General features: G+C 39.2%; 3 protein-coding genes across 9 annotated transcripts in view; 2 read left to right on the top strand and 1 right to left on the bottom strand.

The window, feature by feature from the left end:
• Nucleotides 1-668: 668 nt before the first annotated feature.
• RIPPLY3 (ripply transcriptional repressor 3) lies at nt 669-6,760 on the top strand. The gene is made up of 4 exons (XM_042788274.1): nt 669-787; nt 1,679-1,748; nt 5,118-5,185; nt 6,435-6,760. Exons 1-4 carry the CDS (start codon nt 669-671, stop codon nt 6,580-6,582), a joined length of 405 nt encoding a protein of 134 aa, XP_042644208.1. The 3' UTR covers nt 6,583-6,760.
• Nucleotides 6,761-10,485: 3,725 nt separating this feature from the next.
• On the bottom strand, nt 10,486-20,161 carry LOC104356273 (phosphatidylinositol glycan anchor biosynthesis class P). Of its 2 annotated transcripts, XM_033011395.2 has the most exons (5): nt 19,946-20,161; nt 18,636-18,708; nt 17,973-18,091; nt 16,498-16,577; nt 10,486-12,961 (listed from the first exon to the last, which is right to left on the bottom strand). In XM_033011395.2, exons 1-5 carry the CDS (start codon nt 20,025-20,027, stop codon nt 12,932-12,934), a joined length of 384 nt encoding a protein of 127 aa, XP_032867286.1. In that variant the 5' UTR covers nt 20,028-20,161; the 3' UTR covers nt 10,486-12,931. The 2 variants fall into 2 exon arrangements, with proteins under 2 accessions (XP_032867286.1, XP_009966619.1); XM_009968317.3 differs by lacking the exon at nt 10,486-12,961 and having other exon boundaries at nt 13,613-16,577; nt 19,946-20,160.
• Nucleotides 20,162-20,813: 652 nt separating this feature from the next.
• TTC3 (tetratricopeptide repeat domain 3) overlaps nt 20,814-21,336 on the top strand; it is a 63,921-nt gene continuing 63,398 nt past the window's right edge. For 4 of the 6 annotated variants that reach the window (XM_033011327.2, XM_042788529.1, XM_033011328.2 and 1 more), the window contains exon 1: nt 20,827-21,029. The gene's annotated coding sequence lies outside the window, so the exon portion shown is untranslated. Of the gene's footprint in view, nt 21,030-21,336 lie in introns of all 6 variants that reach the window. The other 2 variants (XM_033011325.2, XM_033011326.2) reach the window with 2 other exon arrangements.

Raw genomic sequence — 21,336 nt, 5'->3', positions numbered from 1 at the left:
GCATATGTTGCATACTTTGAAATGAAAGATTCCTCAAAGCGATGACATTCATAAGCCTTATTCTTTGATAGACAAAGTAATCTTTCTTGGCATAAGCTTTCTTCTCCATCCATCAAAGAGCAATCAAATTAAAGGAACATCCCTGTAGTCTTGAGGAAGTCACTAGGCCTGTCTTTATATTCTCTCATCTTCACTGATTTTTGGTATCTTTTTAAAGTTAGGACACGAAAAAGACTTCAGTCATTTAAAAAGTTATTTTATATTTAAAATTCTCTTTGAATCTCTGTTACACTTTTTTAGGACAGGACGTTGACAAGCTTTCCCAAGACACGCAAAAAGAGTATTTACATCATATATTTCATATAGAGCAAATATGTATTTTGTAAAAAGGGTGACAGCAAGATAAAGGGCACAGATTATTTTCCGTGTGATTTGCTAACCAAACTTAACAAAAAGCCTCTGTTTCCCTAGCAGTGCCCTCCCCAGGACAGCCTGCCCACGAGAGCCCTATCTTTGAACTGTTTCGGGGAGTCAAAAGGACATTTCTCTCCTTTTACCTGAGGCTGTGTTTGCTTTAGGTAAGTATTCTTTGGGAGTTAAGATAAAGGAGGGGCTGAAAGGCCCAGGCAGGCGCCCAGCCCGCCACAGGCTTTAGACCACCAGATGCCATGGAGGGTGCAGCCGCTGGCGTCCCGCTCCAGCCTGCGGCCGGTCGCATCTGGCACTGCTCCGGGGGTGGCCGGAGGCAGCACCGGCCCCGGCCCCGGCCAGGGCAGCGCCCAGGGAGGTAAGGCAGCCCCAGCCAGGCTTTTCTCAGAAGCCTTCCTTTCAAAACTCCGACTGTAAGTATCCTTTGCATGTAATGATCTCGGTATTGAGTAGACAACGGAAAACAATTTCCATCTTTGGAAGTAAAGGGCAAAATATGTTTCGCTTGGAACAGGTATTTTATTTGTGTTGCTGATATTTTATCCTTCTCAGTCAAATATTTCAGAGCTTATAAATGGAAGTAAATCAAAATTAAGGCTGTGATAACTGATTTATTATTTTTTTTAAGTTTATTTACCTTTTGTATCTGAAAGCATTTTTCCACTTCCCCATTCACATGGATGTGTTACACAGCAGCAGAGATGGAAAGTACTGTTAAAAAGAGCATCCATAATTGTAGCCCCCCAACCAAACAAAAGGCACACATAGCATCCACTACTGCATATGCACTTTTTAGCTGATTAGATCAGGTTGCCCATGTCAGTTTAATGCTGGAGCTGCTTACTCAATAAATAACCACCCACTCAGTGACGACATGGAATCTGTATTTAGACATACTGTCAGAGAGGGAGGGTTACTTTTCATTTTGTAGCAGCGCTGCATAAATAAAAGTTTTTGGTATTAATTATATCTTCATTTGGAGCTCAGTGCAGTCACTTTGAGTTGTGAAATCTTTAAGGGAAATGACATCTTAGTTAAAAATGCAAGCGATTGTCAAGTTTGTTTAATCAAATTGTAGACAGACTAATATTGCCATAGAAATCAGATTTACCAAATCAAAATATGTTGAAAAGAAAAAGGTCATATTATTTCAAAAGATACCAGCAGAATCTAACAAAAGGAGCTGTACTGTATGGATATAACCACAAAGAATTAACTGTGAGAGCACTATTCTATCTTAATCTTTCAGCAGCCCTGCTTTATGGAGGCCCTGGATGCTCACAGCAAGAGACGGTGAGATGACAGAGAATCAACAAATGGTGAGACTAAATTCTGGATAAAATAATCCTTATAGAAAACAGGTGCAGAAATTGAAACTATTTGAACACAGGAAGTGAGGCTTGGTCATCTATTCATCTGTTCTTTCAAGCATTTTTTCAGTGTTAGAAAATATGGTTCAGATTACAGTGTTCTGTACACGATAATGGTTAAGACTATCTCTAATTCTCTATCAGATATAGAATCACTATCAGTTCTTAAAGAGCTGCAGAAAGCACCGCTTACTCAAACCAAGTGAAAATTACTGTAAGATTAAATCAAAACCCCATACTTTCAGGTGCAAAGTTCTATTGTTTCCTGGGAGGGATGTTGCTATAGCTAAACCAGCTAGGAAATCAACAGAAAATTGGATTTTAAAGTAGCTCTTACTGCCAAGTGCCTTTGAGAGGCACCATGACTATTAGTTTTACTTACTCATGTAGGAAGATTTGTCAGGCTCAGAGAACAAAAATAAAGAGATTGAAGCACATTCAACATAGGTCCCGACACTGCAATCTTCAAAAAATATACTGAAATGGTGCTACTCCTGTGCTTCATTTTAAGCACCTGCATAAGTTTTTGCAGCATCTGATCCACAGTTACATCTTGAACTTTTTACCAAAGGCTCAGCAGGTAAAGACAACAAGTCTCCTCAGTGAAAGTCTTCAAAGACTCACAGTTTCTATGATCTTCTAACACATGCGACACCTTTTTAACTTGGGCTTTTTGACTGCTGCTGGTGGAGGTTGTAACTGTACAGATCTGAGGGAGTGCCATGCTCCTCCCAACCGGCGCCTTGGGAAAGAAAGCCTGTGGAACTACTTCTGAGCAAGGTTCCAGGCTTTGCCAGAGGCACCTGTAAATTTGCTAAGGATAAGAGGAGTCTTACTGTCATGAGACTACATGCTTACAGTGATGATTTCAAGAAACCAAGGTTTCTGAAATCAGGAAGTTGTGATTTATTATTGAGGTTATATTTTTGTAGAAAATTTTATTCAACCAGCTCAAAAGTTTTAATTCTCACTTGGGCTTCTGCCCACTTGTGTGAGAAAAACAAACCATATATGTAGTTTTCCACATTCATGGTTGCCATTATTTCAAGCCAAGTATAACTGAAACAACTGCTTTCATTTTTTTTTTTAACATTTCTCCTTCCTGCCAGAAGCTTCTCAGATCCTTCTCATTTATACCTTATGGCCCATCCACGCTGCTTCAGCATCATAGATGTCTCTGTAGCTTGGGACCTAACGAGGGCTGAAGGAGGACTTTAGGAACCCATTCATGTGCTTTTTAACAGGGTTCACAACAGCGGAGGAAAGATGTTTGATTCCTTTCTGTGGTGCTTAGGCGGCAAGAAGTGCTCACTAATGCAAACCTACATCCCACAGCTGTGGTAGGCAAGTGGTATCTTCAGCAAAGTTACTGAGGTTTCTAGCAGAAGGCCTTCAAAGATGGATTGAGCATAGTGTTTTTGATAGTTAGTTGCATGCTGGCTACCTCTATTTTCTGCAATGTGCGCATACAAATGTCAATGCTTTTACAGATCAATAGATGTTCCAAACACTCGAAAGTGAAGTAAATAAAAGTTTCAATATCCTCTGTGTAATTAAAAAAAAAAAAAAAAAAAGTTTAGGAATATATATGAGTCTAACCTGAGAAATTGAAAGATGCAGAGCAAAGCGCTAAAAAATAAAAGTACTGGTAAAAAAATTAAACTATTAATTACAATAGACTCTATAATTACCTATACATAATATACCTTTCCTTACAGAAAGAGTAACACTTTCCCTACTACCTAAATTCAAATCTGTTGTTATTTATGCCTGAAGAAAAGCCATGAAAAGTAATTTAAAGTTACTACTGCCATGTCTACAACATAATACAAATTAACACTGAACATTATCTGCTGTATACAAACTGAGTTAGATTTTGCAATTAATTGGCTTTTATCAGAATTGCTTTTGAAAAATGCTGTATTATAGTCTGAAAGGAAGCAACATATAATGTGTGTTCAATCAATACCTATTACTACATATATATTAAAAAATAGCATGTATTCCAAAGAGAAAACAGTAGAAAATACAGGTCAATAAAGATGAAAAAGTCTGTTTTAATGTAAATATGAGAGGAGAAAAATAAAGTATGGTATTTAACACACATATTATGATCACACCTACAATTTTTAGCCAGATCAGGAGTTAATTTTACTAGGCATTGTAGAAACAAAGGAAGTGAGTCTCCTGATTAATCACAAAAAAACCTCAACAAAACTGTGACAGCCTGAGGACGAATCTTTTTGGCTACAAGACAAACAGGTGGGTATGAGAGAAACAGGCCAACCTAAAAGTACAGAGAGAATTCTATAGGACCCCATGCTCAGTCTGTAGCCCAAGGGCTTTTTGGGGCCCACCAAACTATCCATGCTGAAGCCTACTTCTTCGGAAAGATAGGTGAATTGCTCTGACAGCAGCAAAAGTCATCTTTGTTTGTAGCAGAGTGGACAGTTTCCAGATTCTGTTCACTAGAAGTTCTAGTATAGCAAACTAAATTTTCCTATTTTATGCAACACCATGCTTACAGCAACAGGAAGAAAAAACAAGTCTTGTTTTAAGATATGGAAGAGAATACATGCCTACAAGATTAACTGACAGAGTTCAGTGATTCGGGGAGACGCTTTCAGGTTTACATTGCAGGTTTATAGTCCTAATAGGATTTAGTAACATTAGCATTTGCAAATTACTGCATTTTATTGTAACCTTAGTTTGAAGGAATTTATTCCGTGCTAAATTTATTTTTGAGATTTAAAATATATTTTTGCTACCTACTCTGTTGTATCAAAAATGCTTGCTTTTTTTATCACTGTTTGCATAGAAATATGATATGCCTGTTGTCTCTTGATTTTACTGTTTGGAGTCTTAGTGTGCCTGTGTGATCTTTGATTGCAGTTGAAGTTGCCGACTTGAACATTCCAACTCCAAACTACTGGTTAGTGTAGTTAAAGAGGTATTTTATAAAACCCTCACCTCACAATCCTTTAAACTCATTGAAAATCCTTTTTTCTTCCAGTTACTGAACTTCCATTTGGTGATGTTATTAGCTCACCAGTTGCTATAGGTATTCCATAAAAACTCAAGCAAAAAGTACAACTTCATGACTTTACAGCTCATAAAAGGTAAAAGTTCAAATGCTTTGTTAAATGTGCAACTACTGGCAGACTGTGGGCATGTATATTCTCTGAAGTACACTTGGAACAAAACAACATGCAGCACAGCAAAGCAAAATTTCTGTAGAATTTTACAGTTATCTATAGAAGAAAAAAGTGAAATCTTAATTTTTAGCCCGTTCTAAATAATAAATATGTCTCTTTACAGTCAGCACTGGATGGTCAGCTAATAAATTTTAGATCAAAAGGAGCCCTGGGGTTTCAACATCCAGTGAGGTGAGTTAAATCCTATCATTTGATACAGGAAAAGTGCCACTTCCCAAGACAAGCATATTCCTTTTGGGAAGAAGTATCAGTTTGTCTCTGGAGTATCTCTTTTTAGTAATGCAGTTTAACTACTCGCCAGACTCCACAGATTTTTATCCCTCCACAAGGAAAGATGCCCAGACTGAGCAGAACCTCAAGCAATATGCTAATAATGAAAATAAGGAAAAAAGTAATCTTATAAGAAAATGTTCTTTTGCCTCATCTAATTTATATTTACATTTATTAATATGGTAACACAGCCACAAAGCCCAAATAATTAATGTGAACAGCTGCTAATGGAATGTGACTTGTTACAGATCTGTGTCTTGAGGTTGCTTAAATTCGCTCTTGAATAGAAGTTTAACTCCAGGTAAAGCTTTTCCTATGCTTGGGGGATTTATAAGGGTTTTCACCAGCATTTGGATTCTTTAAGGGTTAATGATGTAGAAACTCCTAATTTGGACTTTTGTTTAGAGGAAGAAAATTAATGGAATATCCCTCTTCTTTACAAGCACTTGTTTTTATAAAAGTTGTAGAAGATTAAATTCTGTCTGACTTTCATCACTGTCAAATTTAATTGAAAGCTGGCCAAAGTGGAACCAAGAGGAAGAGAAGTACATACATATGTACACAAAAACACATATGTATACAGACCACATAAGTTTTGCTTTCATGGGAAAGCTGGTGAAAACCTGAAATGTAAATTAAGACATTTATGATTTCAATACAAAACAATATGAACTTTGAAATAAACTTCTCTCAGTGTATACCTCCTCCTACACCTAGAGACAGAAAATCCACTAGTATCAACCTCCATACAACAGGCAACCCACCCCAATCTTAACCTGGTGTCTTAATCCTAATTCCAGAATCCCAGAACATTCCTCAAACTTCCCTCAGTCAGATGGGACACTTCTGTTCTGAATTGTGCTAAAAACCAAACAAAATCAAAACATTTCAAGCACGCATCATTGCCCTGGCAACACTTTATCAGGGTGGGACCTTAGATAAATGCAATACACAATATGCCCAAAGCAACTGAGGTAACTTAAAATCAAGAGTACCTTTTAGTTAGCAACTTTTATTTTAAAAGACACGGAAACCTAGGATTTTTCTCTCTCCAAAGAAAGATAAAAATAGATTTTAATACTCAAGCTGGCTTAGCTGGGAAAGCATTGCATAGCTTTACTTTTTCTCTTAAAATATGTTCTCTTATTAGACTCTATCTGCCCAAATCCAAATCCCAAAAGTTTCTTAATAACATCGGAGAGAAGGTTCTGGCGAGTTTTCCAGTACAAGCTACAATTCACTTCTACAATGATGATACTGACTCTGATGAAGATGAAGAAGAAATCAGCTCAGCCTAATAACGAACAGTGGTCAGCCTTGAAAAACACAAAATAAAATGTAAAAAAATCAAGAGATAAAAAAAGAACTGTCCAAGACATATGGACAAACATCTGATTGAACAAAGAAATTCATCAAAGCTCTAAAGAAAATTATTTATAACTATCTTACCAAGAAGAATGAGTCAATGAAACTGGAAACTAAGAGGAAATCCTTCTGTGTTTTGAGAGACTTCTAAATAAAACACTGAAGCTGAACAAAAGATTATAAGGTTTAAAACAAGTTGGTTTAAGTAACATGGATTAAGAACATTAAGAGCACTGTATTTAGTTACTCACTATTTTTTACATTTCAGTCCTGGTAAAAATAAAAATAGGATTGATTATGAAGCAAAATAATATAATGTACAGCCCCAAAATAACCTGAAGGCTTTGAAACACGATGTTTGAATTTAAGCAAGAAATCATTTAAAATGCAAAGACTATTGCTTATTAGCTCTGTAGGGCATGTGTATTCTGATATAAATGCTTTATGCCAAACTGACTTAATCCATTTCCAGCACAACCCCCTGTCAAGACATGTATTAAATGACAGTCATGATGTTTTCTAGGGTCCTGTCATTCTGTTATTATCAGATTTCCTTCCTGTTATCAGAAAAGTGCTTTTTTGTCAGCCAGAAAAAAGTCAGCCTTGATTAAAAGCTATGATTTAAATTAATGACACATTAAAACACTCCTGTACTACCATTTTGTCTTCACAATATTCAAATCTTATTTCTATAGCTTAGTGTGCTTGAATCTATGATTTTAATATAACTCACCTACTGTTGATTCCCATCTAGCGGGGTTTGGATGTGTGTTTTACTACCTTGATATTTCTTTTAAATTGATGTTCAGGAATATTTACGTTAGTAATTTTCATAAGCACCTTTATTTTACATACAGTGTAGAAACATTTATCCCAACACTGTTACTCTATTAGCAAAAACTGCTTTTTCAGTAGTTTTTTTCACTCAGAGAATTGGTATAATCTGTTCTGGTTAACCTTTTGTTTGCATAAATTGTGTATGCTCAGAGAGTTTGCCAGTATTTGCCTTGCTATGACAGCATTTTTTAATTAGCTCAAGGATTAGCTATTTAGCTCCACTATGTTTCAGAATTATTATGCTTTGGGCATCTTTTCTCTAATCAAACTGCCATAGTTTCCCCAGAGACAAGGCAAAGGCAGAATCCAAGATTCTTGATCTTTCATACACTACTGTTTGTGGCATAGATGAGGTCAGGCAGTTGTAAGCCACTTAAAGTGACTGTGAGATCTTCCTCTAAGTATAATGTACTGTCAAACAAAGTGATAGTGTTATAAATTGTAAGTCTAGCAAATTAGGATTCCAAATGAATGAACATGTTAGAATGGAGGATTTAAATAATTTTTAAAAAAATTCTCCATTTACAAACTAAAAAGTGGATCTATTAATTAAATTTACACAAGGAGACAGCATCCTATAATATATGGAAGTACAAGAACTAGTTGAAATTTTAAACCTCGGTATGACACATGAAAATCAATCTTCTACGTTTCACTCATTCATCATCTCCACATCTTTACTTCCCAACGTATGGAACTAAAATACAGACATTTTAAAGGTCTTTCACTTCTCTCACAAGATATCTTAAAATGATTTATGGTCCAGCTTCATCATTATTCAATCTGTAGCACAAACAAACAGAAAAGCATCCAAGATCACTTAACAGGTCAGCAATGACGTATTCCCTACAATGGTCAAATTGTTGTACATTAAGCCTCAGCTTCTTCCTAGCAAGAAGCTCCAGTCTCCATCAGTGCTCAGCTGAGTTCACTCCCAATGTTTGGAGTTCTGCCCTCACCACTGAGTCCAGAACACAGCTTTTCCTCACCATTCAGGACACCTCTGTGTGCTGCCATTTTAATCTGTGCTATGACACAAACCAACCTGCTTACTGCTGTATCGCTCAGGCCTTCACTGGGTATTACTGGAATCTGGAGGGATGTGTTGAGGGCACCACCTCCATCCCCTCTGAAAATGCTGGTTACCACACAATCCCCTCACAGCACAGTGCTCCCTAACACACACACTACACTGAAAAGCCATTTGCCTTACACAGATATTATCATCATTTAAGGATCCATTATGTAAAAGGAACACTCCGTAGGTTCTTCCTTGTTAATCCTTACCTTCCTATTGAGACCACGCCACGCTGCCTGTTACTTCTTCCTTTGCGGCTTCTCTGCCTGCCCTGCAGATGCCCAGCAGTGGGTTGTGGCTACTCCACAGAAAAGATGAGACCAGTGCATGCTTGTGGACACAGACTCCGAGCAAGGGCTGGTGTTACTGCTGTTGCAGGATAGCAGTGAGGAACTAATACCCACAAGACCACGTAACACAAATGGAGGCCCGCTTCAGGCGCAACTGAGACTGATCTTCCCACACTGAGGAGGGGTTTTGAGCTGGAGGGATTAGCATCAACAGGTGGGACTGTGTGTTGACACTGAGGACTGCTTATTAACTCCAGACAGAAATCTTCAAAAGCTCTGTCTGAAAACACAGTTACTGCAGCTTGGATAACCAGCAGAAGTTACCATGTTTTCAGAAGGACAGAGCTTTTGAAGATGGGTGTCTGGAGTTAATACCCAATCTTCAGCATCAACATATCATCTTCCAGGCACTCACTCCACTTGTGTGGAGCTTTGTTATCCTGTCCTGGCCTCTCACTAGCCAGTGGTCAACCAGCCTAGAGCGGCAAGTGGCTCACTGAGATCTGTGAAAAAGCCTCCTGGGCTTTCCGGCAGCAGCATGCGGCAACACTGCCAGGTTCTAAGTTGATTTTTAGTTGGTGAAGTCTATTGAATATTTTGAGAAATGGAAAGCACTGGTTTCAGTGTACTGTTTTTCAGGAGTGTTGGTAAAGAACCTCTGGTTGGTTGAAGAAGCTTCAGATGGCATAACTAGTAAAACAAACAACACAAAAGAACAGATACAGTGTAGACAGTGGCCATACATACTAACAGAACTACCACATCAGTACTGCATGGAACATCTTATTCCAGGTTTCCTGGTAAGATGTCTGGGCAGAATCTGAACATTTTGAACTTGTCCAGAATTTCCAGACCTACAGCAAACCAACTGGGACAGTAGCTCCATTAAAAATATTCCTAGGCAGAAAAGAGGAGCAGTTTTAGACAAATGCTGGAAGTTTGGAAATGCCAGACAAGTGGCCATGGTATAAATGCAGATCGACTACCCAGAATAAGAGCATAAGTCTGCTGTATCCTAGAAAATGATACTCATACCTGACATGCACAGTCTTTAACATCTTGTGTGGCTTGGAGGTGTTGGGGAATGATTGAACATCAAAGGAAAATAGTGAGCAGTGAGTCTGAAACAAAAGGAAGCACTTAACCCAACTTGTGATTACGTTGTGAAGTTACTGAAACTAAGAGTTTACCTACTTACAAAAATTAAATTATTTTCATTATAATAATACAAAGACGCAATATCTGTCTTGGAAGTTTCACACTGTTGCAGGCTGGGGAAGCATTCTGGGGAAATATCACTAGCTTCATGCCCTAATCTTTGCTCTTACTACTGCAGCAGGCACTATTAGACAGTGTTGGAGGCAGGATATTAGCTATATTTATCTTTGGTCTCCCATGAAACAGCCATTTTAATATTTATAAATGGGCTACATCCTGGATGCATCAGATGTATATTTAATGACATAAGCAAGTGCTGTTACAAAAACATACCTCTGAAACAGAAAAAAGTATCTTGAGAAGTGTGTTCTTTAAGACAGTAGAACAGACACCGGCATTAGAATAATACAATTGGATAATGGATGACAGTCTTGCCAAAGGCTGTTAGAAATATCCAAACAAATCATCTTGCACAACTGCTGAGGTCTGTCACCATTGTATTGGCTTAAACTGATTCAATTGCTCAGTCTCTGCTACACATTCCATTTGGTTTCCCCTGTATTGTCAAATTCCATTTTCAAATTGAGGTAATATTACTGTACTATTTACCTGATTGGCAATATTTAACTACAGTCATTAGAGGAAGCCAAAACTGTATTATCCTTTTCCCGTCAAGCCAGCATCTTTTTTTGTTGAATAACTCTTTTCATGCTGCAATGTCAACATACCTTTATTTGCACACTTAAATAAAATATGCATTGAGATCCCATACCAGTTTGTTAATAATTAAGAGAAGGCTTAAAGTGAACTAATATAGCATCTCTTTTATTCAACTGCAGTTAACTGTCAGTTTTCAGTTCTGGTTTTTTACTTCATCTGTGATTTGACCTTGCTAAGTTTTCAGTGACCTTAGAACCACCCATCATTTACAGGAAAAAGATAACAAAGCATCCCCAGATAATGAGTTTATCATGAACTTACTACTTCAAAGACAAGACTAGAAACATAACAATTTACAGATTAAATTGTTGGCTCAGGAACTCTGTTCCACAGAACTTCCCTTAGTGGTTCAACAGCTGCAACATTTCCAGCAAATGCTATCCTTCAATTTCCATTGTCTAAAATTATGACAGTAAAAGACAAGTTAATGTTCCACCGGTATATGAATGCTGGAGGGGTATCCAGATATCTACAATTTTGTATTTCTATTGTATGTATTCACATGAAAAATTAAAGTATGGTCATAAAATAGTCTTGAATTCTACTTTCAAGTTCTTTTAAAACAAGCTCTTGAAGGAAACATATATCCAACAAAAGCATATCCTCGCATGACACTGAAGTTTGTTTAGTGTTCTTTCTAAATACGATGCAGTAATAATTTGGATTAAGAGAAAAGGAACTATCACAGGAACAATTTGTTTTTCTAAGCTACATTTATACTGAATGACAACAGTAGCAGATCTAAATCACCACAACTGAGAAAAGGCAGTCTTCACAATACCTCTAGAGACAAAAATCCATCCAGTTCACTGAAACATTTACCATTTAATTACACTCCATATATAACAATTTCCAGACTGGGTTAATCTATCAGCTGCTTTTAGCAAAAGGCTGAGAATTAAGTTGATACTTAAACTGCACAGCATACCAACAAAATTTACTTTGGCAATCTCTCTGCAAGAAAACTGGCAGAACAAGACTAAATCCTTTCAAAACTTTCTCCTCAGAATACAGTTCAATTCATTAATAGAGGGAGAGATACAAAAAACTCCATTCATCTCAGTAGCTCCAGAGCTGACTGGAAATCTAATAGTAAAGCAGCAAAAATGGCTTTGCATTAAAATTTTAGCCACTCAGACTCAAGTGCCCATGGAAAAGGTGCATTATGGAACAAAATATATTTACACAAAATCATTTATTAACTATTCTGTTTGTAAGTCAGAAATACTTTATCATTTACAGGCACATATTAAATTGAAATCCACAGAAACTGCCTGGCAAATAAATCAAGTATTCAAAAAGTCTTTTTCAAAGGAGCTTTGGTGGTGAGTTTCTCATTGTACCTGTAGGTGTGAGCTTCAGCACTAATGTGAATTAAGTATTAGAGAAACACTGTATTAGGGCGATGATCTCACTCCTATAAACCTGAATTGCTACAGATACAGCCACGACATTGATTTGTTACACTCTCTTGGGACAGGAAGTTGAAGCAGAGAAGCAGAGGAAGAACAGTTGAATACTATTTAGACTATCTCACTATTACCTCCATTCTCATATTAAGTTTTGTCAGAGATGGAAAGTTCACCATTCCTACAGTTATGGTCTCTTCACTAAGGTACCTTTTTGGCCTAAATTTTCCTGTTTCAACTTACAGCACCTTAGTGCCCACTAAAAATAACGGCAAAACCTATTAGTATTATTTCACCACCATCTTTCCCTGTGTACACTTTACTTGCTGTTGGTGGTAGAGTTGCATTTTTAATGTTTATAGACCAACTAGCGCAGAGGTGTACCAATGAACAACTGGAGTACCAGAAAGAGATCTACACTATGGAACCAAAACACACATTTTCCCTGCTCCTGCTCTCAGAAAAGCTTCAGGCACACTACCTGCATTGTGGGCAGCATGAGCCCTCCCGATTCCAGCCAATTTTTAACTGTACAGAAATGTTGCCTGCAGCAACAGTATAAGCATTTAGTATAACAACTTTCTGATTTATATGAGAGGCTCTTTGATCATACTTACTGATACTTGAACTTTTGCCATAAAAAAATGTAGACTAATATAATTTGTTACTCACCTTATAGCCTATTCTCCTCCCACTCCCAATCACAAACAATGATTATTTTAAAGATCATCAAATCAAGCTGACAGCTTTCCATAGTATGCTCAAGGTGGCCTGTACACTTCAGCATGCTTTAGGTAACAGCAAACGTATACCTGCATATCTGAGAGAGAAAGACAAGTCCATTTTACTACTGCTGAAAAAAGGTTTTTCACTTGGCATTGCCTCCTGCAAGGACATCACTTTAATGCTTACAGACTGAAACAACATTTCAAATGCTGTGTTTCTTTTTCTTTCCTTTTCTTATTCCAGTCATCCTACCTGTACTAACAGTAAATACAAACACACACAAAATTGTGCTACCTTTTTACTCATACGTGCTTGCGTATTTTACTCCACATGCTTTATACCTTTGAACTTCACAACAGAGCACTTACCTCTTTTACTACAGCTCTCTGTTGATCTCAATCAAAGTGGGAAAATACTTCTATTAATGCTTACAACAAAAATTAAATTATGTGGATACACAAAGAATTTAGCTCTTCTGCTACTTCGTGTGCATACATCTTGTATTTCTGCCGAAGCCTCCAAGCTTATGGCAATCAACACAGTGCAGTGCAAAAGACCAAAATCCAAGAGAGCGTCTCTTTTAAAATCAGTTGCATGACTGTTCTCAAAGTTGCAGTACTTCTCAACTTCAACACCATAAACACACCATCTGTGTTGTTACTACCCTTCCCTTTACAGCTAATATGGAAAGAAGAGAGACATATTCTACCACCTTTACACAAATTCAACAAACACAGCTCGATGATTTCATTTGGCATACAGCCTTTTCATTTGAAACAGTGCACCTTTGTTACTTTTTTAATTACATGTTTACATACACACTCATTCAAATACCATTTGGGGGGTAACCTGCCTTATAAGATTAAGATTCTAGCAACATGTGTAAAATACAATCAGTCTCAAATAAGATAAAGACTTCATAAGAACCCTGGAAGGTGCGTTAAAAAGCAAGGCTGAAGTTTCATCATTTGGTTGATTTCAGCAGGGACAATCCAGCTGGTCTAACTCTACTGGTCACTACTGGTTGTGCTATAACAATATGCCATCAGTAATTCAGAAGGGTGAAAATGAGGGCAAATTTAGGTTTTTGCCTTTATTTATTTAGTTTTTCCTCAGTCTCCAAGAAGAATGGATACCTGATATCCAGTCTTTGAACAGGTATGTTTTGTAAAGAAAGGCACTACTAGCAACACAGTTCAATCACTTCAGGTTGTTTTTTTTTCTGAATAGCTAAGGCAAAACCTCTATAAATCCCACTAAATAAGTGTGCTGTATATTTACAAAAAGAGAGACTCTCTTGTCTCTTTGCTGGCCAAGTTGAATATCTTTTCCTTAATCACAGTCATAGGCAAGACCATGAAATGACGGATCCCAAACACCTGCAATTCCCTACAGTGTATTTATTAGCCCATATAACTGTTACCTGGTTTTGATTACAGAGGCAATTTCTGAAGTGTCAAACATTACCCCTAAGTTGAAGAAAAGGTCACTACAGTGTCTTTGAAGCACCGCTACATAACAGTGACAGAAAAGCAAAGATTGAGTTTCATGCCTGCAAGTTTTACTTAAACAAATGACCCCAGTTTGCCTACTCACTTAGGTGTCTCTGTTAGTTTTCCCATAATTGTAAGGTCTGCAGTTAAATGCAGTGGCAGATTCATCACTGATACAATCTTTGTCCAAGGTTTACTGTCCTTTAATTTGTGTGCTTTCAGGGCTCGAGGGCATTTTTCAGTAGCTTTTCTTTATCCTGAAGGGATTTGGGTATCCTTAACAGGGGACTAAATTAATCCTTACATCAAATGATACCAGAAAGGTGGCCTTCACTTATTGTCAATTTAGAATTGAAAACGAAATTGCTTTCTCAGAAAGCAAAAGGAGCGTAGAACATGGGTAGAAATTACACAGAAAAAAAAAGATTAGAGTCAGTACTTCAGTGTCTACAATGTGATTAAAGAACTGACAAAAGAGTAAATACACCTTCATGTCTGTTGATTATAAAATCTTAAATTCACCTTACGTATGTGTCTTTGAGCACTTGAATTAAAATTAATAGAAGGGCAGAATCATGGCAGGAGGGGGAAACAATAGTAACTGGGGGCAAACCAAAAAACGAAACTTCACAAAGAAGCCTACAACTATCATACAAATAAACATTGTACTAATTTACAGTCATTAGGCTTAGGTACAAATACATGCTCATATGAAATGTCCCCAAACAATATACCTAAGATCTACTATTTCAGAGTGAAATGTTGAAAAGCATTTTTGCCTTTATTAAGAAGGTATTTTTCTCCTACTCATAGTAACTACCATGCATTTTTTTCTTCAAAAGTGAGTGGAAAAGAGTAACAAACTACTAAAGACTAGAGGACCAAGAAACTACAAATTTTATATTCATACCAGATTATTACCAGGTCTTAAGACTTCTGACAGCAACTGATGATTGTTTTGACCAATTTCTAAAGAACTGGTGTAAGATTCTCCACACAAATTTAAAAAAAATGTCTTATTATCTTTTAATAAAATAGTGATGTTTTTAACTAAATTCTCTGCTGGTCATAAATTGGCCTACCAAATAATAATGAGGCTCTATTCACTGCTCTTTATAACCAAACTGAATAACCTTGACTACGGAAGATAACTGGGTTTGTGACTCTTGGAAAAAAGGAGATAAAGATTGTATCTCTCCTCAGTAGTGCAAGTGTGAAAGAAAATTCACTGTTTAAGAAACTTCTGAACCACTGCCATAACAAGTTATTGTGCTTTGTGCTATAACCTAGACTATAATAAGATGGACCTGTCAGTTCTTGTCTTTCCAGAAATTTCCGTGAACCTAGTTTTCAGTATTCTTAAGAATGGTTAAAAAAAATAGTTATTTCAAGAATTGTTTCAGAAAATCTTCACAACCCACCTTCCTTATTTCTGGTAGTCTTGGTATTTCAATAAGCCCTCCAATTTGGGGGGGAAAGAAAAAATCAACATATTTTGCAGACCACTGTACACCTTTACCTCAGACAAATACCACAGAACCACAGAAAAATGTCTACCTTTAACAAGTAAAAATTAGCTATATTAATATTTACAAATTAAAATTTACATTTACAATATTAACACTTCAAATTCACATAATCTGTAATAAAAAAGCATCCTCAAGCATGACTAGGAGAACACATTTTCTCTCCCAGAATTCAAAGGGAAGTAGAATTAAGCTGTGTCAAAAAGCTATTTCTTTCCCCTTCCAGAGGAAATTACAAGTAGAAATCTACAAGTAATAAAATGCTATTTTAAACTCACAAGAACAGTTAGATAAATTACTGTGGCACAATTCTCACACCAATGCAGGTTATTAAGGTGCATGCATAATAATAAAATCAAGCCATCTCATTGAAATGTGTTAACATAAATTTAGTTAGAAATTCATATAAAAACAAACAAACAAAAAAAAAAAAAAAAAAACAAAACAAAATGAAAGCTTTGTTCTACAAGCCAAAAGAGAGGTTTTTTAGCTTGGAGGGGGTCTGTTTTTCCTTACGTAACACTTCCACTAATCCTTTATTCAAACAGATCTTAATAACACTATCTGCTATTGCAGATTCCTTTTTCAGGAAGGAAAAACATTCTATTTACTTCACTGATGGGAATATCCCTCAATGCTGGAATTGCTTCTGCTTGAAATTTCTTCTGTTGTTGCTTTTTTGCGTAGTTATCTACAGGAGACAATAAGAACATTTCATGTATTAAAGGTTTTTTTCTTTCAGGAAATGTTATATAATGCAACACTACTAATTTAGCTACTACAAGTGATGTTGAAACCCCCATCTTACTGAGGTATAATGAGATGGTCATCAGAAACCCCTTACACCAACATATATTGGCAGAGCCCCTGAAGAAATCAATCCTACCCTCCTGCTGAAATCACTGTCTGGGACTTTGCTTGGTTTAAGATGCCGTATGACATTAAACCATAACTACCCAAAGATAAAACAAACAAAAAGCTCCACAGTGAATAGCTCAGTCTGTAGTTTGAATACTTTGTACTAGGATTTATGCTGAGAGATGCTGTCCACCCTCCCTTTATCTTGGCTGCTTGTTTCCATCACCACACAGCACTCATCCGTATAACAGCGTAAACATTTTTACAGGTGCACTTTGAACACAATGATGGAACTGCTCCCTCTGAAAATTTTCAAATATAGTTCTTTCACAGAGTAGGTCTCCCATCCGACCTGCCATACAGCCACACAAACTCGGGTTGACACAAAATGAGGGGGTGACATGAGATGTGAAATGAGTGGCCAGGAACACAGGGATGACTGAGTGGCAGTTCTTGACAGAAGCGTTGGGAGTAATGCATTTGAACTATGGACTTGACTGATTTTTTTCCTTAGCAGTTCAGTCTAATGTAATACTATGTACATAGTTTGTTAAAACAATGCAACTTCAGCAGTCTTAGCAATAGGTTACTTTCTTGCAAAATTTTACAGTCTGCGTTTTTTCTAACAAAAATGGCCACTTGCAAATAGCAGTGGAACTCTTCACGTGGAAGAAGATGCAGTTGCCTGGAGAACATTGTGAATGCCCAGAACATGTCTCCTTGGCAGAAGTAAAGTCTACACAGAAGTTGAGAGAAAAACTGAAGAAAAGTTTTTTTAGGCAGGGAATCACTAGCATATCTGACCAGGCCACAATAGTGCAATATCCTCCTTTGTGCCACCTTGACTCCTGCGTGCCTTCCCACTTCTGCCACTGCCAGGTAGGTACTCATGCCCTTCTTCCCATGACACTCTTCACTTGTTTGCAAAGCAAGGTGCATGCTTGGGAGCTCTTTATATGCCTAAACCCTGTTCCTCTAATGTGGTCTGTTTTAATAACAAAGTATGCTCTACTAGTTGGAAACCACTGCCATGAGATGGCAAAGAGGAAAGAGTCAGGCTTATGGCTACTTTTTCACTCAAGTACTTCAGTACTTCCAAGAACTCCTTTTCTAGATCAAAATATTTAAAGGCTTAAAATTTGAGTTACATTATATATGGCTACATATATGGATTTACAGAAATTATCAGGTAAGTATCAAAATATTTAAAAAACACTAATAAAATTACCTGTAATGGTATGTGTGGAGTTAAGTGGAGCTGTACTCATCATGTTAATACCAAAAAGTAATATATAACCAATTCCTATAGCAACTAGTAGGTACGCTGGCAAAGCAACTGCCCAGTATCTGAGGAGAGAGATTTAAAAATTTACATATCATAATAACAAACGCCTAATGATATAACAGCTTTAATCTAGTGGTTGTTATTGTAAATAGCACAAACTTAGGCAAGAGGAAAAGAAACACCAACTAAATATGGACCCTGATTACTGACTGCAGAGTTATTGACCCTCCCAAGATTACTGACTGCAGAGTTACTGTAGCTAGTTTGGTGTAAACCCTCCAGCAGATTCCTTCCAGAAGATTTTTATTCATGTAATTAAAGTTTGAAGTTTACTGTATTTTCATCGGCAAACTTTCTGAAAACAAAACGTCAAATTTATCTTAAGTCATTCAAATACTGTTTCTTTCATTACACAATGAAAACTTTTCATCATAGCTACTTAACTACATAAAAAGGTGCTTCGCAAAGATTACAGTCCTTTATAATTAGGAAAAACTATTAAATACAAGACCACTATTTAAAAAAAAGTTTTGTTACTTGAAAATAATTAAGGATGTCCTATACTTACATATATCCAGGCTAAAGAGTTTAATTGGTTGAACTTACTTTTGAGGCCAGTATGTTAGTCCCAATGAGAACAGCCAAGTCTCGGGAACATAAGCCCAGATGAGATATAACACTGCACAAAAGAATTAAAAAGTCATAATAGTACGACTGATACTGTCTTAGTCTTCCTTCCTAAGTTTTAGAGCAATACTTCCCTACTCATACACGCAGAGACAGTATTTTGCTTTTACACTAGCTCCACCAAAACATTGTAGAATACGCCTCTCAGACACAAAACCTGCCCAATATGGGGGCAATGTTTTGTAGCTGGTTATATATTGTATTTTTATTTACTTAACATTTAGTTTCTGATTTTCTATGTAGACAGACAAGAATTTCTTGCTAGTTGAACTGCAGAACAAAAAAACAGTAAAAGGGAGGCAAATGACTGTCAATACATAAAATATTAAAGCAGAAAATGATCACACAGTGGGTCATTTGGTTGAAGGAAAAGTTGGTAGAATTGCAGTGCTTGGGTGGAACTGTTCAGAAAAAGTTACCAGAAAAACTTAGATTCCTAGAATAATTTTCATATCAACAAAACCAATGCTGAGAAATTTTACTCCCTAACAACAAATTCAGAGAAAGGTTTAACAAAACTTGAGGGGAACAGGTTAGTAGCCAGTGACACAACTTATGTAACTGCAGTGGCTTCCTATGGGAAGAACAGAAATCAACTTATTTTCATTTTTACTTACTTCCTAAGGGTGAAAAAGACTTACAGGAGGATCTTGGTTTGTTATTTCACTACAGTATATTTGCAGCAGCTTTTCTTGTATTGAAAAATCATTCTCACTCTCTCAAGCCTTGGTCCTGCATGGGCACGCAAGATAACCCCAGTGAAATGCTAAAGCACCTGTCACACCAGCAAAAAAACATGCTGGCATAACCCTAATAATTTTCCATCGCTGTTGACCAGATTGATTTTTTTTTCCCCCCTGTATTTGGGTGGCGAAGGTTGCACTACTACTATCTACAGTGGCTTCTGAATGGTGGCAACAATGCAAATCAAGAAAAAATTTAGTAAAATGAGAATCCGGGTAATTTTTTAAATAATTTGACTCTGTATCATTAAAGGCCCCATAATAAGGTTAAAGACAGACAAAACATAAGTCACAAAAGGCAATGGCAGATCTTTGTAACTGACAGGTCTGGCAAGTAAAACACTCACATAGTCCTTCATCATGCACCCTTACGATAGGTGGAGTAATACAATTTTGACCCGTTTCAGATGGTCTGATAGGGATTACATTGGTCTTGTAAGCAAAGCAACGCTTTTTGGCTCAGTATTCAGTACCCAGTATACTTACTAAAGCAAAACCACGATCCTAAAAACAGAGCAAATCCATATATTGCCCTTTCTGGCAACGGGGCTGGAGAGTTTTCGACCATATCGGTCTCTTCCCCTTGAACTTGGGGGCGGGACGGACACACAGACGGAAAGGAGCTGTCCGGAGGTTTCCCGGTAAGTTCCTCGCGGAACACCTCGCCGCTCGCGGCTGCGGGAAGCGAGACCACCGCCCCCCCCAACTACCCCCTCATCCCGCTGCCGGTTTTACCCCCCTGAGCCCAGCCTCTCCTCAGCCCCGAGGGACGGACGGACGGACAGACGGACGGACACGGGACGGGACGGGACACAGGTGGACGCGGGCGGCGGCCCTGTCACTCGCCCCCCTCAACGGACAGACAGGAGCCCCGGTGCTACCGATCCCCCCGCCCCGCCTGGAGAAGCCGCTCTGTCTCCTTCCTTCGGAGGCCACGGCCTGGCTAGGGGAGGAAACCGCACCCCAGGACACCTTCCGCGGCAGAATGAGGAAGAAGAAAATGGATACGCCCCGCCGCGCTCCCTAAACACCCCCCGCCCCCGGTACCGCGCACCCGCCTCCCCGCCGCGCCGCACCTCGCGCATGCGCAGCCAGAGCACACGCCACACCGCGCCCTCCCCACCTGCCCCCCCCCTCTCCGAAAAGCGGGGCGCATGCGCAGGGCCTGCGGGTTTCGCGGCAGGCGGGGATCGCTGGCTGCTTCGCCGCGCCGTTGGTTCGTTCCCTGGACGTCAGGCGGGTTAGCCGCCAATAGCCTCGGCCCGGCGGGGCGGGGGTGCTGGCGCGCGCGGCGGGCGGGCCCCGCCGGGGTGGGGTGGGGGCAGTGTGTGCGTGGGGGGGTGTGTGTGTGTGTGTGTGGAGGGGGAGTGGCCTCGGCCTGCTGGAGCCGGAGGGGAGTGCGGCGGAGGCCGGTGAGTGAGGGGTCGGCGGGCGCTCCCGCCTTGCTTGACGCCCGTCTCTGCGGAGCCCCCAGCAAGGTGACACCCGGTCCTGCCCGACCCGACCCGCTTTGTGGCAGGGGACCGGTGCCGTCGGCCACGGGAGCCCCTCCGGGTCGCCGGAGGACCGGGTACGGGCAGGGCTGTCCCGGCGGGAAACGCCGGGCTTGCGACACGTCAGTGGTGATCCTCCGGGCTTCCGGGCTGTCAGGGCGGCCGCGGGGAGCCCCGCCGGACCCCGCCTCGGCTCTGGCGGAGCTGCCGGGGCGGGAAGGCGGGTGCGGGGGCTGCGCGGCCGGTGCTGTCGGTCGGGGCTGCCCGGCGGGGTGGGTAACTCCGCTCCCCCGCGGTGTGGCGGCGGTTCCCGAGGTGCTGACCCTCTCCCCCCGCCCCCGTCTCCTCCTGCCAAGGCGTCCGGCGCCGGGGGTTCCGGGGCTC

The sequence above is a fragment of the Tyto alba genome, unplaced genomic scaffold (genome assembly GCF_018691265.1).
Source record: "Tyto alba isolate M040663 unplaced genomic scaffold, T.alba_DEE_v4.0 Super-Scaffold_14, whole genome shotgun sequence".
NCBI classification, from domain to species: Eukaryota; Metazoa; Chordata; class Aves; order Strigiformes; family Tytonidae; genus Tyto; species Tyto alba.
This window is presented reverse-complemented; position numbering and strand designations above follow the sequence as displayed.